This window comes from Mesocricetus auratus, unplaced genomic scaffold (genome assembly GCF_017639785.1).
Source record: "Mesocricetus auratus isolate SY011 unplaced genomic scaffold, BCM_Maur_2.0 Super-Scaffold_100004, whole genome shotgun sequence".
Taxonomy (NCBI): domain Eukaryota; kingdom Metazoa; phylum Chordata; class Mammalia; order Rodentia; family Cricetidae; genus Mesocricetus; species Mesocricetus auratus.
Window position 1 is genome coordinate 27,824,611 of NW_024429189.1, and position 23,063 is coordinate 27,847,673.

General features: G+C 40.8%; 1 protein-coding gene across 13 annotated transcripts in view; it reads right to left on the reverse strand.

Moving 5' to 3' along the window:
- Ccdc148 (coiled-coil domain containing 148) overlaps positions 1-23,063 on the reverse strand; it is a 261,051-nt gene that overhangs the window by 97,300 nt on the left and 140,688 nt on the right. For all 13 annotated transcript variants that reach the window (XM_040745389.1, XM_040745390.1, XM_040745388.1 and 10 more), the window contains one exon: positions 318-458. In XM_040745389.1, coding sequence (XP_040601323.1) covers positions 318-458 — 141 coding nt within the window. The remainder of the gene's footprint in view (positions 1-317; positions 459-23,063) is intronic.

The following is a 23,063-nucleotide window of genomic DNA, read 5'->3' on the forward strand; positions in this document are numbered from 1 at the left end:
GTGAACAATGTTCAGATTCAGCAGCTCCATAAAATGGGGCTTGATTCTGATGACATTTTCAACTGAAATATCTTTACTGAAATGTAGAATGAGCTTAGTCACAGATACCTGTGTTCAGGCAAGGCAACAACATGGGTTCTCTTCTATCTCACAGTCTACGACACTCATATAGGATAAAGCATGACTTTGATTCTCACAAATGTTCCCAGAACAGACTGAGTGAATTCTATGTCAAACTCCAAGGAGAATCAAAGCTCAATTGATCAATTACAGACCCACTCACACATCCAGGGAAACAGTTTTATTTTTTTTTTTACCTTTGTCTTTGTCTCTTCCCTTTGTAGAAATTCCTTCTTTTTCCATAGTTTCTCTTTCTCCTCTTCCCTTTCTCTTCTTCTGACTGAAATTTCCATTTCCAGTTTTGCTAGCTCTTCCTGGTGGGCTCGCCATTGAGAAACCTGAAACACATAGAAACCCTTCATTCAATAACTATGCACTATCAATAGATTCATATCGGACAAATGTCTGTGTCACGTACATATAAATTTTATGTGCATATGAGGATATATGTGTGAAAGCTCGGCCAGAAAACAGCAACTTTAAGATAACTCATTCAGACCCTCTCTAGATGGACTCGGTCATAAGTGTATAACATTTCTGCAAAGAATCTGCGACTTCCAAAAAATTCTAGGCCAAGAGAATAAGCCTACCCCTGACACTGCCTGGAGTACCAGGACCCACAGGCTGGATGACCCAGAGACCTAGGATAGAATTAAACATGTCTAGAGATAAAAATAAAAGAGGTCAATGTAATAATACCTAACAATATTCTGCTATATTCATAGATTTGTGTCTAGCCCAATTGTCATCAAAGAAGCTTCATGCAGAAACTGAAGGAAGCAAATGTAGACCCACAGCCAAACATTAGGCAGAGCTTGGGGAATCCTGTAGAAGAGCAGGAGAAAGGATTGTAGGAGCAAGGAGGACAGGTCAAGGACACCACAACAAAACCCACAGAACCAACTAACCTGGGCTCATAGGGGCTCACAGAAGCTGAACCAACAACCAGAGAACATGAATGGAAATTACCTAGGCATTCTGCATATATGTCACACTTGTATAGCTTGGTCTTCTTGTGGAAACCCTAACAGTGGGAACAGGGGCTGTCCCTGACTCTTTTGTTTGCTTTTGGGACCCTATTCCTCATACTGTGTTCCCTTACCCAGCCTTAATACACACACACACACACACACACACACACACACACACACACACACATATGGGGAGAGAGAGAGAGAGAGAGAGAGAGAGAGAGAGAGAGAGAGAGAGAGAGAGAGAGAGAGAGAGAGAGATGGCTCTGACTCAGCAGGTAAAGGCATGCGCTGTCAAGCCTGATGACATCAATCCCCACATGGGTCAGAAAAGTATATTCCATTCCTGTAAGTTTTCCTCTGACTACATATAAATGCTGTGGCACAAGTGTCCCCACTCACCTAAACATACAAAAGAAAAATGTAATTTAAAAGGTAAGGTAGGGAGCAATCAAGGAAGATACCCAATATTGATCACAGGACTCTACACCAATATGGACATGTATCCACATACAAACATGCACATATGGGTACATTTACTGACTCACATATACAACCACCACCCAAATTCTAGAACTGATCTTAAGACCTTAAAAGGTTTAAGAAGTACTGACAGATTTCAGCTTCCTTACTTTATAAGCATGGAAAGTGAGCATAAATTAAGATGAAAACATAGAAAAGAACTTCCTGGGGATGGATATGTGCTATTGGTAGACAAATACTTTTCATAGCTTCTGTCAATACGCAAAGACATATCACAATATAAAATACACACAGCCTTAAATTTATATCCCTGACTCCAGGAAATTATCCAAAGATCATTGCATTGGATAGATTTTTGTTTGACTGCTTTTTGTTTTTCTATTGGTGTTTTTTGTTTTATTTGTTTGTTTGTTGTCAACTTGGCACAAACTGGAGTCATCCGGGAAGAGGAAACCATAATTGAGACAATGCCTCCATCAAATTTCCTGAGGGCAAACCTGTGGGACACTGATGTGGGAGGGTCCAGCTCTCTAGCAGCAGTACCTCACCTGGGCAGGTGCTCCTGGGTTCTCTACGAAAGTTGGTTGAGCAAAGCCATTGAAAGCAAGCTACTAAGCAGCGGTCCTGCATGGCCTCTGCTTCAGTTCCGCCTCCACATTCCTGCTTGAGTTTCTGATCTGACTTCCCTTCCTGATGAACTATAAGCTGTAAGCTGAAGAGAACACTTTCCTCCCTGTGTTGCTTTTGGTCATGGTGTTTAATCACAGCAATAGAAAGCAAACAAACAATACAACCATCAACTAGACAAATGCACAAAAATGTACCATAACAATGCTCTCTGAAGTGTAATTTAAAACACAAAAGTTGGGAAAAGACTAAATGCCCAGCAATAGAAGTTGGCTTAAATCTATTTTGGTACCTATGATTGAGAAATAATGCTATATTTCTATATTTGTTGTTATAAAATGTCTATATTATTTTAGGTGAAAAACAATATAAAACCACATTATGATCTCATTAGCATAAAGTGTCCATGTATCTAAGCAAAGAGAGACTTTTGGAAGGAGACTTGCCCACATGACAATTGAGCCTCACAATATTATTTTACAAGAGTTTTAAAAAGTTATTCTAACCTTTCTAGGCTGGATAAAGTTAATATAGCCTTTCTAAGCTGGGTACATTTTTAATAAACATATATAGTTTGTGTGTGTGTTTTTTTTAATTTTTTAATTTAAATTAGAAACAACCTTATTTTACATATCAATCCCAATTCCCTCTCCCTCCCATATTCCCATGCCCCCCAACAACCCCCCGCATCCACTCTCCAAGGAGAGTGAGGCCTTCCATGGAGGATCATCAAAGTCAGTCACATCCCCTGTGTATCTAGGCTGAGAGAGTATCCCTCTATGTGGATGAGCTCCCAAAGTCCATTTGTGCACTAGGGATAAATACTGGATCCACTGAGGTCCCATAGACCGTCCAGTCACCCCCCAACTGACACCCACATTCGGAGGGCCTGGTTCGGTCCTATGCTGATTCCCCAACTGTCAGACTTGGGTCATTGAGCTCCCACTTGCTCAGGTCAGTTGTTTCTGTGGGTTTCCCCAGCATGATCTTGACCTCTTTGCTCATCACTCCTGCCTCTCTGCAACTCCATTCCAGGAGTTTGGCTCAGTGCTGTTTATCTCTGCTTCTGCTTCCATCAGCTACTGGATGAAGGCTCTAGGATGGCATTTAAGGTAGTCATCAATCTCATTATCAGGGAAGGGCATTTAAGGTACCCTTCCACTACTGCTTAAATTCTTAGTTGGGTTCACCCTTGTGGATCTCTGAACATTTCCCTGTGCCAGATTTCTCTATAAACCTATAATGGCTCCCTTTATTAGAGTATCTCTTTTCTTGTTCTTCTCTATTCTTCCCTCGACTCAATCTTCCTGGTCCCTCATGTTCTTCTTCCCACTCTTCTCCCGTTATCTTTCTCCTACCTCCCTCTCTGCCCCTCTCCCTGTGCTTTCAATTTGCTCAGTAGATCTTGTCCCTTTCCCCTTCTCTTAGGGTCCTCCTTGTTTCCTAGCTTCTCTGGAGGTGTGGATTGTAGGCTGATTATTTCTTTGCCCTATGTCTAATATCTATTTATGAGTGAGTACATACCATGTTTGCTTTTCTATGTCTGGGTTACCTAAACAAATATGTTTTGTAAACAATAAACAAATGAGACTAAAGAAAAATAAAATCAAACATTTTCTTGGTCCTTGTATACATATGACTGACAAAGCAGTGAGGAAAACTACAAAAGAGAGCAAAACTCCTCTTACAAAAAGTAATAATTTTGCAAGTATTTGATTCAAACATCATTCATTAATAACACACGAAATTGAAAATTGAAAAATAATGTTATCCAAATATGATTAAAGTGCCTCCAAATCATTTAGCTCTTTAAATATTTTATATTGACTTCAAATTTTTCATTTTCTAAAAATCTATTTTGCCACACCTGTGAGAATAAGCAAGAAAACGCCACTTCCTGGCCTGCAGGTACAGCATCTACCCCATCACCTAATCAGCATGGCTGAGTTATTTGGACCTGGGACCTAGAACACGTCATCTTTGTCTGGATCCTGGTACATACTTTGCCTTTGAGTCTATCTCTTATTTGCAATTTCTACAGTCCAAACCAAGTGTCCTGACAACTGTTGTCAGCAGTCTCCCTCCTGAACTCTCAGAGGGATAATTCTGTTCTCTCCTCCACCTGCTGACCATCCTGGCAAGAGGCAGATTCTTTCCTTTGTTGCCGTGACACAGTCAAAAGTGCACAGTTCTCTCTCCCTTACGCATTCACCCCCGTACCCCCTTTCACCTACAGTCTTACTATTTCATTTTCAAGTCCTGTTCTGTGGAGTCTGACTGCAAAATCTATGTTATCAGCTCCTTCCACCTGTAACCCAGCTCTTCATAAGTTCTTGATGACATTCCTATTTGCTAGTGTTTCTGGGATCCAGACTTCCAAAGTTAAACTTGGGGCTTGAGGTCTTGCTGCAGCTTTCACACCAAGGCCAGCGTACATGTCTCTTCTCAAATACCTGCTTCTGTCAGTGGGACCACAAGTCTCTCCAGAGTGGGTGTTGTTTTCATTGTGTAAGCCCAGCAATTCAATTGTTTCTTTGCATTTCACAACAATCTTTGTTGATATATAAAACATGATTTTATATATATATATATATGTAAACTTAGGCGAGCTTTTCTCTATGATAAATCAATTTCAAAACCATTGAGATTGGTTGTAATTCTCTAGTTCACTCAAATCTTTTGGTCAAATGTATTTAAGACCGGAAGGTTCACAAAGGTGATGTCAATTGATTAAGTTGATTTTCTCACTCACACTCCCACATTAATCTTGCTCATATGTAATCTCCTGGCAAGCTTGTTTCTTGGTTCTGCCTCAAACCACCATTCTTATTCCTACTCTTTTTAACTGTACACTGACACCAACTCTTTTAAAGTATTTTACTTAATCTGTATGAGTGTTTTGCTTGTATGTGTATACATACACCGTGTGTATGTCTGATGCCTACAGCAGCCAGAACATGGCACTGGATCTCTTGAAACTAGAACTACAGACAGGTATAAGAAACCATGTAAATCCTGGGAACAAAACACAGGTCCTTTAAAAGAGCAGCCATTGCTCTTAACCACTGAGCCATATCTTAAGCCCCCAATCATTCTTATTCTGAACTTCAAGGAGTGACAGATACAAATACTCCCTCCTTAGAATGTCCATGATTTCCCTCTGTTTCAGAAGATGCTTATCACTCAGCTGGGGCCCAAATCATGGCTCACAGCTTTCAAAAAACATTCTCCAACACATGTACCATGCCATAACTGCTCACAAATTTATGCTGAACATATTGCTTCCACTGAGGACAGGCTTCATACGTTTGCCTTCTCCTTATACTACAAAGCAGTACATGATAGGTACTTAATAATGACCTTAGATGCAATTAATCAAGCTAAACTAAACAGTTTGTCCAACAATTTTCCATTTTCTGGCATTTGCACGTATAAAGAATCCCTCTTCTGCCGGGCGGTGGTGGCGCATGCCTTTAATCCCAGCACTCGGGAGGCAGAAGCAGGCAGATCTCTGTGAGTTCAAGGCCAGGCGGGACTGGCGGCCTCCAAAACAATACAGAGAAACCCTGTCTCGTAAAACCAAAAATAAAAATCCCTCTTCTATTCTCCAGAAAAGATAAAATATGTTGATTATTTTAAAGACTGCAGACAGATTAGTTGGTTACATACGTCAGATAATATGAACAAGAGAAAAAAGAAGCAACAGGACCAGGTAACCTAGAGTAACATGAGCTGTCAGAAGCCAAGCTGCTTCTGCTTCCTGTTGGAACAGCTGCAACAGTCGGGAGCCTCTGATGTTCACTTAAGTCAGTAACCCATGACATTGATTGTGATTATAATTGTACCCAAGGACATGATTATAGAAACCAGACTTGTGTGATCTTGTTGCGAGAGTTAGGCTCTATAACAATGGGCACAGTCACACGGGGTTTTTCAGATCACACAGTGGACAAGGCCAAGAGTGGTGGGAAAGGGTGCCGTGGGGGTGGGGATCTTACCCAGTGGATCCTCAGAAAAAGAGATTTGTATGTGGAGAGAAAGACAGCCCTTTGCTAGATTTTTCTGAGAGGTCTAATAATAAGAAAGCTGGCAGGTGGGCAAAGGAATCAATAGCAGCACAATAGGCTAAAAAAGCATAGAAGCCTTCTGAATGATGCTGAGTGAAAGGAAGAATAGCTCGGAAGAACATTCTGGCAATTTTATTTTAAAGGCTCTGCTAATTACACAGCTCTAAACAGAGCATGTGAACATAACTGTGTGACAATAATAACCATGAAAGAACATTGCCTCCCTGGTAGCCAGGTGCATGTTTTAAGAAATGTGTTACTCAGATTATTAACTGTAGGACATTTTTCTAGGTCTTTAGTTAAGGCTTTAATATTCCTACCATGTGTGCCATCTCTGAATGAGGCATTAGCCCAAGAGAGGACAAAGAGCACCAAGAGTGTGTTCATTTGCTCTAAATCACTTTAGGGCTTAGAATGGATGCTTAGCATGTACGCTTTGCTCTTGCCATAAAGTAAAAGGAATGGTTAAACTGAAGTTAATATGTACATACATTCTCAGAGGGAAATGTAATGAAAAAATTAAAACAAAAATAAAGCCCTGAACGCTTCAAAGGCAATCACTGGAATTAATGTCAAGGTAACAATGTTAACACATTTTTACATCAAAGTTGTGGGCTTTAAACAACAAATCCGCTATGTCAATACTGTATAAAGAAAATGAATATTGAACACAAACATTTCTGTTTCTTCTCTGTAACTCATCAACAATACTCCTATCCTGAACAAATGCTTCTCAAAGTTTTCCCATATTAAAGGGAAGACTGAGTTGGGTGGCCTCAACAGCACCTGTTATTCTCATTCTATTTCACAGTTCCCTTATATAGAAAGGTCACAAAGTACGACATACTCTGCAGTTTAATTTGCAAGCATAATGAATAGCAATGAGAAAAACCAGTACTTTATAGGCCTTTTGAACAATTACAGATAATTAAACATTAACGTTACATCAGCCACACTTAAGAAAGCATAAGTAAGCTGCAGTTATTTTGGGGGAGAAATAAAAAATGTCCTATCTGTCCAGAGTCCATAACTGACAATAATAAAATATTAAAAGCTACATTGGCCAGGGCTTATAGTATGCTTGGCCTATGCTATGATTTTTAGGGCGTTCTACGATGTGAAGTAATCTTAAAATTCCCAAGCCCGCCCTTAATCCTTCATCTGCCTACCTCTTCCTTACCCTTCTTTGGTCAAAGCCTGGAGTCATTCTCTCCTGAGGCTCTAACTCACCCCACCCAGGCCAGATGCTTCTCCTCAATGCCCCTGGCATCTTGCCACTCTTAACCACTGAGACACTTCTCCAGCCCCATCTTGTCTCTCTTATACAACATGGATCAAATCCTTGGATGGGCTCCTAGTTTTGCAAGAGCTGTTGTATATTTGTGTTGCTGTGTTGCCCAGAGCTTACATGTATGGGGGTAGTTGGCAAGTGTTCAGTAAATTCCTAGAGTGTTGTCCCATGGACCATATTCTTGAGATATACTTAGAAGTGTGAAGATGCCACTCATGTCTCTGCCCCAGGAATGGCCACAGGAAGAAACAGTTTTCTACCTCATGCTTCCATTTGCTGGTCCCTCCACTGTGGAGGGCCCCTAGATTTTTCTGAGTTCTGCCTATGTCTGTGCCTCCTGGATTTCATCAGTGCTTGCCCGATGGGGAAAACACCCAGAAACTTTGTCAGGATTTCCAACACCCACCTCGCGTTTCTTCAAAGGTCAGAGTATGTGTGTAAATTGCAATAAGAAATTCTTTCTCTTTTCCTTCAATGTTACTATAAGCTTCCAAATTCAGTTCAGCTGGATAAATGCCAGCTTTTCATTTTATTAAACCTTTAACAGTTTGAGAGCTCCATTAAAAATTTCCCAAATGTCCCACCATTTTCTCAGTCCTACAGGCCTAGACTTTTCTATCTTATGTGCCCCGTTTCTGTTTAACTTCACTCAAGAAACAGTCCCTGTGATTGTGCGGATGTTATTAAGGCATTCAAGTCTCCACTTGGCTTTTCCTCTTTGCTTCACAATTATCCTTTGGGTTCTTGGGTAACTTCTTAAAGTGCATTTTATCACCCCTCTTTGATAAGTGCTTTCCATTTTCTGTGGCTTTTTATTAGTCTTTTTCAGACTCTCAGAGACTGCGCACTCTTTATTATCTTGACTGTTCCATATCCATTACTTTTCAAACAAAATGCAATGCTCAACTTAATTGCACTCTGGATGGCCTTACCTTAAATAAAACAATACTTCTAAAACAGAAACACAGTAACTGCCAATAAGCCTGAAACAATCAATAGCTGGGTTGTTTGTTTGGTTGATTGTAAAGGACAATATTTACATACCTAGCAGTCTGTACTGAGATAGTGATCCCAGTTGTATCTGTAGCGCTGACTATGCTCACCTGGGTGTGGTCACAGGTTAGGAAGTGAGGGAGAGTGAGTTTTAGGTCTGGGTTCCGGGCATGTAGCTCTCTCTTGCTTTGGGTCGAATCACAGGGGGCAGCCTGTGAAGATCCTGCGGCATCCATCTGCTTTTTGTGTAAGTGACTTCTTCCCGAAATAAATTATATTTAACCTATATTTGTGCTTAGTCCCGTGAATCGTTATCCGTGCCTCCGCACAGGTTAGTTTTATATAAGAAGCTGATAAAACCACACTGTCTGATACAGTGACTTAGAATTAGAAGCTCGTTTCCTTATTGATTGCTAAGTGGTAGAACATCACTTTCCAATGTGGACATTAGCTTCTAAACTTTCAATAGGCATTCTACAAACTGTATAATCAAAGGTTAGGCATAGAGTAAGAGACTAGGGAGGAGGAAAGGGTCTCCCAAGTAAGGAGAGATGGAGAGATGGTATAGGGGGAGCACTAGAATTTAAGTATTAACAGAGGGGGAAGGGAAAGGGAAGTTAGAAAGGGAATACAGGGAGGTACAGATAACACTAAAGGCCCTTTGAGACATCATTTGGAAGCCCCCCTATAGTAGAAGCTTCTACACACACACACACACACACACACACACACACACACACACGAAAGTTGTGTGGGTGGGTATGGGCATGGATGTAAAAAAAAAGAATTCTAAATAGAATCACCAAATGATGAAGGAGGCAAAGCCCCAACGAGATATATTTTGCCACCAAGTAAAACCTCCAGAAATGAGTTGCATCTGAGTTATTGGTCAAAAGGCCTCATAGAAACCTCCAAACAACTCAGGCGATTGTCAAGGCAATAGGCTTCTCTCCACAAACTGATGATAAGTCCCTACTGCAGTAAACAACACCTACATATCTCATTGAACAGGGATAAGCCATATTGGTGACTAACTAGAGCCTTCATCCATACTGACTAGTGTTCTTGGTACTGGAAGGCACTTTGCATGTTACAAGAGGAGAAAAATAAACATCAACCCAGCTACAAAACCCCTCAATCTATGATGGAGACTTGCCTGACTGACACATTGGTGAAATATTGGCACAAACCTTGTGGGAATAACCAATCTCTCTGACTGGATTTAAGGTCTGAGAACCGAGACCCAGGGGCAAACCAAATATTAACATAGCTAAAGGAACATAGCAATAAAATGACTCCTAACCACATTCTTCTCCACTCATAGATCATAATCTTACTTGGCCATCATCAGAGAAGCTTCCTCCTTGGGGATATGAGAACTAACACAGAGACCCATAACTGGACAATGTGCAGAGAGAGAGAGAACTTGGAATACTCAGTCTTAAATGGGATGTCTTCATCAAACCCCTTCCCTCAGAGCTCAGGAAGCTGTTCAGAAGAGGAGACAGAAAGACTGTAAGAGCCAGAGAAGATGGAAGACACCAAGGAAACAGTGCCCTAGATACAACAGGACCCGTGCACATATGAACTCATAAAGAGTGAGGTAGCATGCACACAGGTCCAAGCCAGGAGGAGTCAGAACGCTGAGAGAAGTGGGCATGAACACCCATGCCATGACAGAAGCCATTTTCAAATGTCAAGTGTTCATAAGGAAAAATTCGTTTTCTCGGGCCGGGCGGTGGTGGCGCACGCCTTTAATCCCAGCACTCGGGAGGCAGAGGCAGGTGGATCTCTGTGAGTTCGAGGCCGGGCTGGACTGAAAGCCTCCAAAACAATACAGAGAAACCCTGTCTCATTAAAAAAAAAAAAACAAAAAAATTAGTTTTCTCTAATGGAGTCTCACTGGAGACAATACTTAAGGATACACCCAATGCCCAGACACAGATGACCAACACAAAACAAACTCAATGGTACTTTGGGAGGAGTTTTTTGTGTTTTATAATTTTTTTAACCTTACTGGACTTTTGATTGTATATTGTGGTTTCTTATTTTGTATTTTTATATTTTTTTTCCTCTGTGTGGGTATGTGTGTTTCTCATGTCCATGTTTTGTTTTCTGTTGTTTGTTTTGTTTTATTCTGGTTTGTTTCCTTGTTTTATTTGCCTGTCTGATTTCTAAAGAGAGAGAGAAAGAAGATATGGAGTTGGATGGGTAGAGAGGTGGGGAGAATCTGGGAAGAGAGGAGGAAGGGAAAACCATGGTCAGAACATATTTTATGAAAAAAAATATTTTCAACTTAAAAGAAGAGAGAAATCAGTAATAGTTTCTCTTTAGAAAAAAAACACTTTCCAGTTCTTTTAAAATTTAAGAGGACTAGTTCAGTGTTTTTTCAAACAATGTATAATTTGTATTATAAAATCAATGTTGTGAATAGCAACTAGCATTTTTGTGTAAATGGGAAAAGAAGAAAACAGCATGCCTCAATAATGCAGCGGTAGTATTTCTGAGAAAATTTTGTTTCCGTTATGTGTGTGTTCATTTGTGGTGTAATATTCTTCTCACTATGGGTCATGGTCAAAAGAGCTTGGAAACCCTAGCAACTCTGTCTAATGCTTCCCAAGGCTAAGATGCTGTGGCTCCATGGTCTAAAGCAAAAGCTATCATGCCGACAGCATTGAGCACAGTCCTCCTGAAATCAATTCTGAAGCACAATACTGATTGGAGAAACGAGGATTTGAAGCCATAAAGTAGCGATTGAATTCTGCCTTTGTGACTTCTTAATGGGTTCCCTGGAGCATGATGTTTAACCATTTTGAACTTCAGGTTAATCTAAAGTGGGGTAATAATAATGCACACTTACAAACACCATTCATTTGCATAAGCCCAGAACTCAGGAATTACAAATACACAAATCCTGCTGGCCACACCCACTGAGCTCCCCGAAAATCTCAGCAGTTACCAACCCCACTGTATGAGAACTTCCCTGAATCCATTCGTGCTACTCCCTCTTTACTGAGGTCAAAGAAAATATCTTCAAACTACACACTTGGTCATATTTTATTCCTTTTCATGCCCTTTTTTCCTTTGTCCAATAGTTTCCACTTTGAGACTCTAGTTTATGTTCTAAACTCTATGAATAGAGATCATATTCATCAGGTTTCTGTTACTATAACAGTCTTTCACATATTGAATAGAGATTATATTCATCAGGTTTCTGTTACTATAACAGTCTTTCACATATTGAACCAAGAAAGAAGAAACATTGGTTTTGCCCAGTCTCAGAAGTTTCAGTCAATGTTCACTTGATCCCATTGCTCCTGTGAAAGCCACAGGTCATGGAGGGGAGTGCATGGCTCAGGCAAGCAGCTCATCTCAGGGCCACCAGGAAGCAAACAGAATAAGAGACCAGATAGCCACACTCTGTCTAAGGTATGACCAATGACCTAAAATCTTCAAATAGACCTCACTTCTCTACAGGGCATACCCCATTCCATCTATGCTTGGTACCATATGTATGTGCATTTATGGTATACATGTGTAAAGAAATATCCCTGATGGAGAGGTGACACCGATTTGGTCTTTCTTATATTTCCCTGAGACATTATCACAATTCCTAACATCAGCAAATATTTACTGAGGTACTTAGAGTACAATGAGTAATTCATTATCTTATATAAAAAGTTTGTTCAGAATGACTTCATATGCATACTTCACAATTGTATTTTCCATCCCCCCGTATTCTGCAGACAATATTTATGTAGTTCTCTATTGCTGTATCAAAGACCATGACCAAAAGCAAGTTGGAGAGGAAAGGGCTTACATTGCAGGTGACCCTGCTCAGACACCCTTTGGGGGAGGGGGTGAGAAAATGCAGCACCAACGACTCAGGCACCAGGAGTCAGTGAGTAGCAAAGCATGATGAATACTCGTTTATTAAGGAAGTTAAACCTGCCTTTAATACCCTCTCACAAGATCCTATTGGCTCAGGCTGCTGTCTCTGCAGCGTTGTCTTTTCCTCATTGGTGTCTCTCTGTCCTTGTCTCTGGGCATAGAAACAGGCTTGGCTCAGGGAGGAGGAGCCTGCTGAGAATGCTCATGCTCATGGGGCTGACCAGGGGCAGGACTAATGCTGCACGGGTAGGCTTCTCCTACAGGGTTTTTTTTTCAGCTTACACTTTCAGGTAACACTTCCCTCACTGTGGGTGGTGAAGGTAGAAACTGACGTCAAAACCACAGAGGGGTACTTATTAACTTGTTCACCATGGCTTGTTCAATTTGCTTTCTTTTTTTTTTTTTAATTGGAAAAGTCAGTTCTTTATATACATTTACATACATGCATGCATACATACATACATAAATACATACATAGAGTTTCCATATAGATTATGCTTATTCCATGTAAAAGGTCTTTAGATGGAGTCACAATTTTGTAAATCTTTTTTTTTGTTTGTTTGTTTGTTTTTTATTTTTTTTATTTTTTTTGTTTTCTTTTTTTTTTCTTTTTTTTTTTAATTTTAAATAGCTTGTTTTACATGTCAATCCCAGTTCCCTCTCCCTCCCCTCCTCCCGCACTCCCCTTCCACCCTCCCTCCCACCCTATTGCCAAATCCTTCCACATAGGGGATGTCTAGAGTCTATCATTTTACTCTTGGTAGGGTCAAGGCACTCCCCTAAGAGTCCAGGCTGGGAGAGCATCTCTCTTTGTGCTATAGGCACATGAGGACAGATTGTATACCAGGGATAGACACTGATCCACAGCTCAGAGCCCCATAGGTTGTCCAGGCCTTCTCACTGACACTCACATTTGGGGGGTCCAGATCAGTCCCATTCTGGCCTCCGCCCTGTCGGTCTGGGGTCCAAGAGCACTCCCCTGTTCAGATCAGCTGTCTCTGCTGGTTTTGCCAGCCCATTCTTTGCCAATTTGCTCATCATTCCTCTCTCTCTGTCACTGGGTTCCTTGGGTTCAGTTCAGTGCTTAGTTGTGTGTTTGCCTCTGCTTCCATCAGTCCCAGGATGAAGGCTCCCGGATAGTTATAGACATCAAGTTCATTATCAGGAATGGGCATTCGAGGTGGTCCTTCCACTATTGCTTAGCTTGCCAATTGATGTTATACCTTTAGATCACTCGAGGTCACTCTGGTGCCTGATCTGTCTTCGATCCTATGATTCCCTCTTCCCCCTATTCTACCCCCACCCCCTCAACTTCCTGTTCCCCCATGACCAACTCCCTTCCTCTTTACCCCCTCTATTCTTCCCAGGTCCCACTACCCCCCCCCTCGCCCTGTTCCCCATCCATTCAGAGGATCTTGTCTCCATCCTCTTCTCTTGGGTACAATGCATATATGCATATCTTTTAGGTTCTTTCCTGTTTCCCAGACTCTCTATCTGTGGAAGTGCAGACTGGCACTATCCTGATCCATATCTAAAATCCATATATGAGTGAGTACATACCATGTTTGTCTTTTTGCGACTGGGTTACCTCACTCATGATGGTTTCTTCCAGTGCTATCCATTTCCCTGCGAATTTCAAGATTCCATTGTTTTTTTCTGCTGAGTAATACTCCATTGTGTAAATGTACCACATTTTCTCTATCCACTCTTCAGTTGAGGGGCATCTAGGTTGCTTCCAGGTTCTGGCTATTACAAACAATGCTGCTATGAACATAGTGGAGCAGATGCCCTTGTTGTATGAACCTGCCTCATTTGGATAAATGCCTAAGAGTGGGATTGCTGGGTCTAGTGGTAGATTAATTCTCATTTTCCTGAGGAATCTCCATACTGATTTCCAAAGAGGCTGTATGAGTTGGCATTCCCACCAGCAGTGGAGGAGTGTTCCTCTCTCTCCACATCCCCTCCAGAATAAATTGTCTTCGGTGTTTTTGATTCTAGCCATTCTGACAGGAGTAAGATGGTATCTCAGAGTTGTTTTGATTTGCATTTCCCTGATGGCTAAGGATGTTGAGCACTTTCTTAAGTGTCTCTTGGCCATTTTAGCCTCCTCTACTGAGAATTCTCTATTTAGCTCTGTACCCCACCTTTCAAGTGGATCCTTTGGTGTTTTGGAGACTTGTTTCTTGAGTTCTTTGTAAATTTTGGAGATTAGCCCTCTGTCAGATGTAGGGTTAGTGAATATCTTTTCCCATTCTGTGGCCTGCCTTTTTGTCTTTTTGATTGTGTCCTTTGCCTTACAGAAGCTTTTTAGTTTCAGAAGGTCCCATTTGTTAATTGTTGATCTCAGTGCCTGTGCCACTGGTGTTATGTTTAGGAAGTGGTCTCCTGTACCAACTCGTTGAAGAGTATCTCCCACTTTCTCTTCTAAAAGTTTCAATGTGGCTGGATGTATGTTGAGATCTTTGATCCATTTGGACTTAAGTTTTGTACAAGGCGATAAACATGGATCTATCTGCAGTCTTCTGCATACCACTACCCAGTTATGCCAGCACCATTTGTTGAAGATGCTTTCTTTTTTCCACTGTACAGTTTTAGCTTCTTTGTCAAAAATCAGGTGTTCATAGGTGTGTGGGTTAAAATTAGGGCTTTCGATTCGGTTCCATTGGTCTACCTGCCTATTTTTGTGCCAATACCAAGCTGTTTTCAGGACTATAGCTCTATAATAGAGCTTGAAGTCAGGTATGGTGATGCCTCCTGAAGTTCCTTTATTGTATAGGGATGTTTTGGCTATCCTGGGCCTTTTGTTTTTCCATATAAAGTTGATTAATGTTCTTTCCAGGTCCTTGAAGAATTGTGATGGAATTTTGATAGGGATTGCATTGAATCTATAGACTGCTTTTGGCAAGATTGCCATTTTTATTATGTTGATCCTACCAATCCAAGAGCATGGGAGATCTTTCCATTTTCTGGTATCTTCTTTGATTTCTTTCTTCAAAGACACAAAGTTCTTGATATACAGGTCTTTCACTTCCTTGGTTAACATTATCCCCAGATATTTGATGCTGTTTTTGGCTATTGTAAAAGGTGATGTTTCTCTGATTTCTTTCTCAGTCACTTCATCATCTGTATATAATAGGGCCACTGATTTTTTGAGTTTACCTTGTATCCTGCCACATTGCTGAAGGTGTTTATCAGCTCTAGGAGTAACCTTGCGGAGTTTTTGGGTCACTTATGTAAACTATCATATCATCTGCAAATAATGAAAGTTTGACTTCTTCTTTTCCTATTTGTATCCCCTTTATCTCCTTTTGTTGTCTTATTGCTGTAGCTAGAACTTCAAGTACAATATTGAAGAGATATGGAGAGAGTGGACAGCCTTGTCTTGTTCCTGATTTTAGAGGAATTGCTTTGAGTTTCTCTCCATTTAGTTTGATGTTAGCTGTTGGTTTACTGTATATTGCTTTTATTATATTCAGGTACGTTCCTGTTATCCCTGATCTCTCTAGGACCTTTATCATGAAGGGGTGCTGGATTTTGTCAAAGGCTTTTTCAGCATCTAGTGAGATGATCATGTGGTTTTTCTTTCGCAGATTGTTAATATGGTGGATTACATTGATAGATTTTCTAATGTTGAACCATCCCTGCATTCCTGGAATGAAGCCTACTTGATCATGGTGGATGATTTTTCTGATGTGTTCTTGAATCCGGTTTGCAAGTATTTTATTGAGTATTTTTGCATCAATGTTCATGAGGGAAATTGGTCTATAGTTCTCTTTCTTAGTTGTGTCTTTGTGTGGCTTGGGTATCAAGGTAATTGTAGCCTCGTAGAAAGAGTTTGGCAGTGAGCCTCCTGCTTCTATAGTGTGGAATACTTTGACGAGTATTGGAATGAGCTCTTCTTTGAATTTCTGGTAGAATTCTGCACTGAAGCCACCTGGGCCTGGGCTTTTTTTGTTTGGGAGACTTTTGATGACTGCTTCTGTTTCATTAGGGGTTATAGGTCTGTTTAGATTATTTATCTGTTCTTGATTTAGTTTTGGCAAGTGATATCTATCCAGGAAATTGTCCATTTCCTTTAAATTTTCAAATTTTGTGGAGTACAGATTTTCAAAGTATGCCCTGCTTTCTTATACACCCTAAACCACCTTTCCAAGGATGGCCCGAGGCATAGTGAACTGAGTCCTCTCACATTAATCACTAATCACGAAAATGTCCCCACATGCTTGCCTACAAGCATCTGATGGAGGCATTCTCAAATGAACTTTCCTCTTCCCTGGAGACCCTGGCTTGTTTCAATATGACAAAAACCTAACCAACACAGCCACCACGCTGAATTTTTTAAATGTACCTCAATAAAACTTACTCTTAAACACCTATGTGATCTTAAAGAAATCCTTTAAGAAAAGTAAGATAATTGTGTGCCTAACCCTAAATTTAATTCTGGCATCGAGCAACCCAACCCTAGAAACTACTACAACTTCCCTTTGACTCTTTGGCCCTGAGCTCTCTACTCTGGCTACAGATAAAAAATGAGGTACAAATAAAATACCTAGGACATTTGCCTAACAAGGCATTCAGTTAACTAATGCAAGAGAAATGGACTGTTGAGAAACTATCTAAAAATCCTTTCTTGTGATTAGGGGACTGCAATGCCTAGAAGGAAAGGATAAGAGATCCATTGCCTATTGTGTAATTCAGCATTAGTAAACAATTTTAAATTCACAGGTCTATGTTAACATAAACATATACCCCAACAGTCTGGATTTCCACTACAGTTATTATTTTAATGAAGAGGGCCTCAAGAGAAGTTCTCACAGGTCAGTGAACACTGGAGCACTTCTCTTTAGGGAGTGAGACTATTTTGGAGCTGTGAAATGGAGGACACCGTTGAGAATGGAGATCAAAGGAAACGATTACAGAGTGTGTAAGAGTGACTATAGTTTATGCACTCACACCTTATTAAGACCCTAACAGAACACCTTCAGTGAGAATATTCTTTCTCTTTGAGCCCACCTCTTCCTAGACAAAGCACAGAATCAACAAAAGATGATCTAAGGATCATAGCAGGACTTACAAACTCTTTGCATGAGAAACTCATTACGTCTCACCTATGCAGGAGGCCACGAAGAGAAGTCAAACAGAGGTCACAAGAAAATTAACTGGGGAAAATCAGAAAAGAAAGTGACTTCCATTATCATCAACAGAGTCCCTTTCACTTGTCTAACTCAGTAATAAACATTTCAAAATAGATATATGTGCACTGCCTGAACACTTCTTTCTGGAAAGCCTAGGCAGAGTACAATGGGGTGGGGGGAGGGAGAGTATCTTCCGAGCACAGGGGAAGGAGGAGGAGAGGGGAAGACGAAGTATAAAACTCGAAATTAAGTATCACTTATAATTATGCATAGAGGCCTCCCTCAGATTATCACAAAAAATGCTAATGGAAGTTTAACACAACCATTACCTGAGCATTCGTGGGAAGCTAAACTCCCCCAGCTTGAACTTCTTCCAAAAATATATGAAGAAAAAGGCAGGAGGCTATGGTGGTTTACAAAACATCCATAGAAATGGAGAATATTATTCTTTCCCATAAAGTCACAGTAAACCTCTAAAATGAATGTTCTGAGTAGATAAACACTAAACAATGTGGAATCCATTCATTTTATGTTCAAGACTTAAACAATTTTACTTGTTAATGACAACTCACTAAAGCTCTTTTGAGCATTCTTCCAACCTCCCCAACACTCTGCTTATGTTCCCCAGAGGAATAGATATGAGCCAGCACAGAAGATTCCATACTGTTCAGCCAAGGAGACTACTTTGTCCTAATCCATAAAACCATATTAAACAGAATACATAAAGCATGATGGTGTGACTCTAATTGCCACTTATGTTGAGAGATTTAGAAATTTGAATTTTGTCTTTCAAGGCTGTCCCTATTGCAAGCATCTGCTTACTCATGATTATTCTCAGCCAGAGAAACAAAAAAAAAGATGCTATCTGTCATAACAGAGCTAATGCAACTGCCTAGTAATTCTATACATTTTTATGTGCAAATGGTGTGGCTTTCTTTAGCATTGAAACTAACTTTGTATTTTCCAAAGACTCTAGTGAGTTGTGGTATTCTAGTTTATCCATGCATGCCATCCTCTATACTCATAGATGCCATAGGCAGGAGTTTAAATCCTGGAAGGTACTGTCATTTGTTACTAAAGTAGAGCATAGCCTTCTCTAGTGCAAGGTTTCTCATTAAGGTATCTATTTCCTTGCTCTCCTCCTCTGTCCTTCCCCCAACTTGACCTTCCTGATCCCTCATGTTCTCCTCCCCCTCCCCTTATCCCCTGCTCTTCCTCCTTCCTCCTATCTTTCTCCTCCCACACTCCCAATTTACTCAGGAGATCTTGTCCTTTTCACCTTCTCAAGGTGGGGCCCATATATGTCTCTCTCTTAGGGTCCTCCTTGTATCCTAGCTTCTCTGGGTTTGTGGTTTGTACCACTCTTGGGCATATACCCAAAGGATGCACACTCATACCACAAGAACATCTGTTCCACTATGTTCATAGCAGCATTTTTGTAATAGCCAGAACCTGGAAGCAACCTAGATGCCCCTCAACAGAAGAATGAATAAAGAAAATGTGGTATATATATACAATGGAGTACTACTCAGTGGTAAAAAAAAAAATAACATCTTGACTTTCCCAGGCAAATGGATGGAACTAGAAGAAACCATCCCAAATGAGGTAACCCAGACACAGAAAGACAAACATGGTATGTACTCTCTCATAAGTGAATATTAGACATAGAGCAAAGGATAACCAGCCTACTATTTTCAGATCTTTAAGGAACCTCCATATCATTGTCATTAGGGTCATTTGCATCCCAGCAGCTCACAGAGCCCCTTCCCTCTGCATCCTCACCAGCACTTATCTCGTGTCTTCTTTAATTTTAATTAATGAGTTTTTTTGTTGGCAACTACTAGAATAATACATTTTTCCTAAGTAATATATTTTCCAATTATGTTAAGATTTTCTAAAGAACCTTCTAATTGGACTCAAGATTTATGAAGTAGGTATGATAACATTTTTCTTAGGAATTCAAGAAACAGGTAAAAATATTCAGGTTTACAACAAAAACCGAAAGAAAAAACCCAAAATCTCTGAACTGTTGACCAGATTCTTTGACTGAACGATAACCAAATGAGACTCTTCCAATAGCACATCACTCAGGATCTGGTAGCTGTGCAGGTCTGCAGAGGCACTGGGTCAGTTCCAGTGTAAAAATGAGGCCAAAGCATGCCTAAGACGGGAGTCTCAAGCCTGCAGTCCACTGCGTAAGAGCATGCTAGCTGCATTGCTGCTCTTTCCACTCAATACTCTGAATTCAAACTAAGCTTTCTTGTTCAAGAAAGTTGCTTCATATCCAGGAACATGACTGCTTCATGTAAAACACATAGATATTCAGTCTGGAAGTTGAATAGTCACGGTGTTAATAGTCAACAGGTTCAATGTCTAGTGTGCTTCTGGAAAATCCCCATGAGTGAATGAAAGAATGCTAGCTGGCAAAAATTGTGGGGTACTGCGCTTCAACTACACAAGATGGGCCATTTCTAAACCTTCAATCACTGTGCCTGTTGGAGATGGCTGGTTCAGCAGGGCAGACCTGAGATTGTATAGAAACTAGACCATCTCATTTCTTTTTGGTAGAAACCTTACTATTCATGTAAGGTGGCATTGAAAGGTGAACTTTGACTTCCCTTTGTCCAGTTGAACACCTTTTCATGCACCTTTTGGCCTTGACCAAACTTCTGGCTGCAGGTGTAAAGGGAAACCTTTTCCTTGAGAGAAGCCTTCCTGCCAGCCTGGTTTCAGAGCCACATTAGTCCCAAATAAACACACAGGAGGTTATATTAACTGTGAAGCTGTTGGCCTTGTTTGTTTCTTACTGGATAGCTCTGACTTAAGTAATTACCCCATAATTGTTAATCTAAGTATTTCTCTTACCGGAGAACTTTCCGTGCTTCCTACCCCATGGCGTTACATCTTGACTCTCTGTGTTTCTCCTACCCAGAGTCCTCCTGGACTCCTAGTCCCAACCTATCTAACTTCCCTATTGGCCAACAGTGCTTTATTGACATAATCACAGGACTTTCCCCATCATGCAGGTGTTGTGGTAACCAGATGCTCACAGGCATGCCCCAGCAGCAACTCCATCTCACCTCACTTGTACCCTAATACCTCTCACATTCTGCTCCCAGGTTTCCTAACCTTCTGCCCCATGTGAAATAGTTGCAGGACCCTGTTCCTTCTAACAGATGTACACATTTATAAAATCAAGGGAGGTGCGCAGCTGGTGGCCAGTGTTGGATGGGAACTGGTGGGTACCCTGATAGGGGAAGTCCTTCTGTGTATATGTTTGTCTTACTGGTTGATAAATAAAGCACTGTTGGCCAATAGGGAAGCAAGATAGGTGGGACTAGGAGTCAGAGAATTCTGGGAAATGTAGTCAAGAGTGGGGAGTTGCCATGTGATCCCGGGAAGAGAGGGCACATGTGGCTGGTTTCCTTGGTTAGATAAGACCTTATGGAAATACATATGTGTGTGTGTGTGTGTGTGTGTGTGTGTGTGTGTGTGTGTGTGTGTGTATGCAGTTATGGGTTAATACTTAAGACAGAACTAACCAATGAGAAGCCCTGGACATTGGTCGACAGCATTGTAACTAATAGAGTTTCTGTGTGTTATCTGGGGTTGATGTGGCTCTGGGACCAGGCTGGTAGGAAGATTGCTCATTACAGTATCCCCTTCTCATTTATCCTTTGGAAGAACAGTTTTGGAGCATGCTCTCTGCACAGCAGGCTCAGACCAGTAAATAACACATCTGGGAAATGGCCTTTTCTCCCTTGTCTCACTCTTTCAAAGTCTTATTTTTCCTCCTTGAGATTATTTTCCAAGTACAATCACTTGTTTGCAAGCCCTTAACTGGACTATGCTTTAGGAAATACTCAGAAGTCCCCTTTGGAGGCACTTCAGTTTTCAGGGAAAGTAACTACCAGAGCACAGAGCCTACACTAATTCTACAAGGGACAAAAGAACACATTGGCCCTCTCCTTGGGTGACTATTATTTCAGTGAAGCTAAAGTGTGGGATTTTCTTTTTTAAATATGGTAGTACGTCTCCTCAGTTGGAATCACAAGAAGACATGGGACTATAATATTTTGGATTCATCACAAGCAGTAAGATCAACTTGCTTAAAAGTTAGTGAGGACTAAAGCAATTTGTGTGTCAGCTCTGCATTGTTTCGTCTGTACATTGTGTAATGCAGCCTCGTGGAATTAGTACAAGACTGAGGTGGCTTTGCCTCGGAGTCACCTATAATGGGAGGAAGTGCTGTTCTCCACAAGGGTCCACAGCAGGCCTGGGGAGAGGACCTGAGCAACAGTGATCTTGTCACTCAGGGGGAGGGGGGATAACAGCAAGGGAGAGTCATAGCCTGTCCCCAGGATCCTGATCACTACAGCCACTAAAGCTGTAGCCAGATGGTGCAGATGAAGTCTACCCCCTCCAAAACTGCCCAGAAAGAGTGATTTGCAGTTAAAAAGTTTGGTTTGTTGCCACTTTGACAGCAGAGTCTATTTCTGGCTTGCCACAATGGTGTAGCTTTTGTTCGCAAGCACAAGAAAACGGGTTTGACCACTATTCTTGGTTGTTGACTTGGCGATATCTGGAATTAACTAAAATCTAAGTGACCGGGCATAACTGTGAAAATTTTTTTTCTTAATTAAATCATTTGAAGTGGGAAGACTCTCTTCTAATTCAGGTCTTTGAGGTGAGAAGATACACCTTTATTCCAGATCTTTTGAGATGGACACACCTTCTATAGGCAGCCTATTAAAAGGCATAATAAATTGAAGCTTGCTCTCTCTTTGTCTGCTTGCTCTCACTCTCACTGGCAAGTCCATTACTTCACTGGCATTAGAGCCCACTTCTTCAAGATTATAGCTTATACTGAAGACCAGCTGAGATACATAGCCTCATGGACTGAACAACTCCTGGATTCTTGGACCTTCCATTGGTAGACAGCCATTAGTGGTTCAGCTGGATTACAGCCTGTAAGCCATTCTAATAAATCATATGTATGTATGTATATACATATATTTATATGTATATATGATAGAGATTCATTCTATAGGTTCTGTTCCTCTAGAGAACTCTGATAAATACAGCTAGCTAGTCTATTCAAAATTTTGCATTTCCTAAGTTTCCAATTTATCTCAGTCATGTAAAACCTTCTGCTACATATATATTGATTATATGTACAGGCACTTTATAGAGGGGGATATTTTTCTTATTCTGAGAACTGATGAGTAGGCAGAAGTCACCTATGTGAATCCTATCAGAGGACAGCTATGAGACTTCACAGGTATGTGCTGGCAAAACTCCTGAGGAAAAGGAGCAATCTAAGTGGAATGTGATTTCAAAACAATACATAAGAGAAAATTATACAAATATATTCTTAACGCTTACAATGATTAAGCACTGCTGCCTGCATGAAATACACCCACTCATTGTTTCAATTTAATCAATATCACCTTCACTTTCACTACCTAATGGGATTAATGAAGCC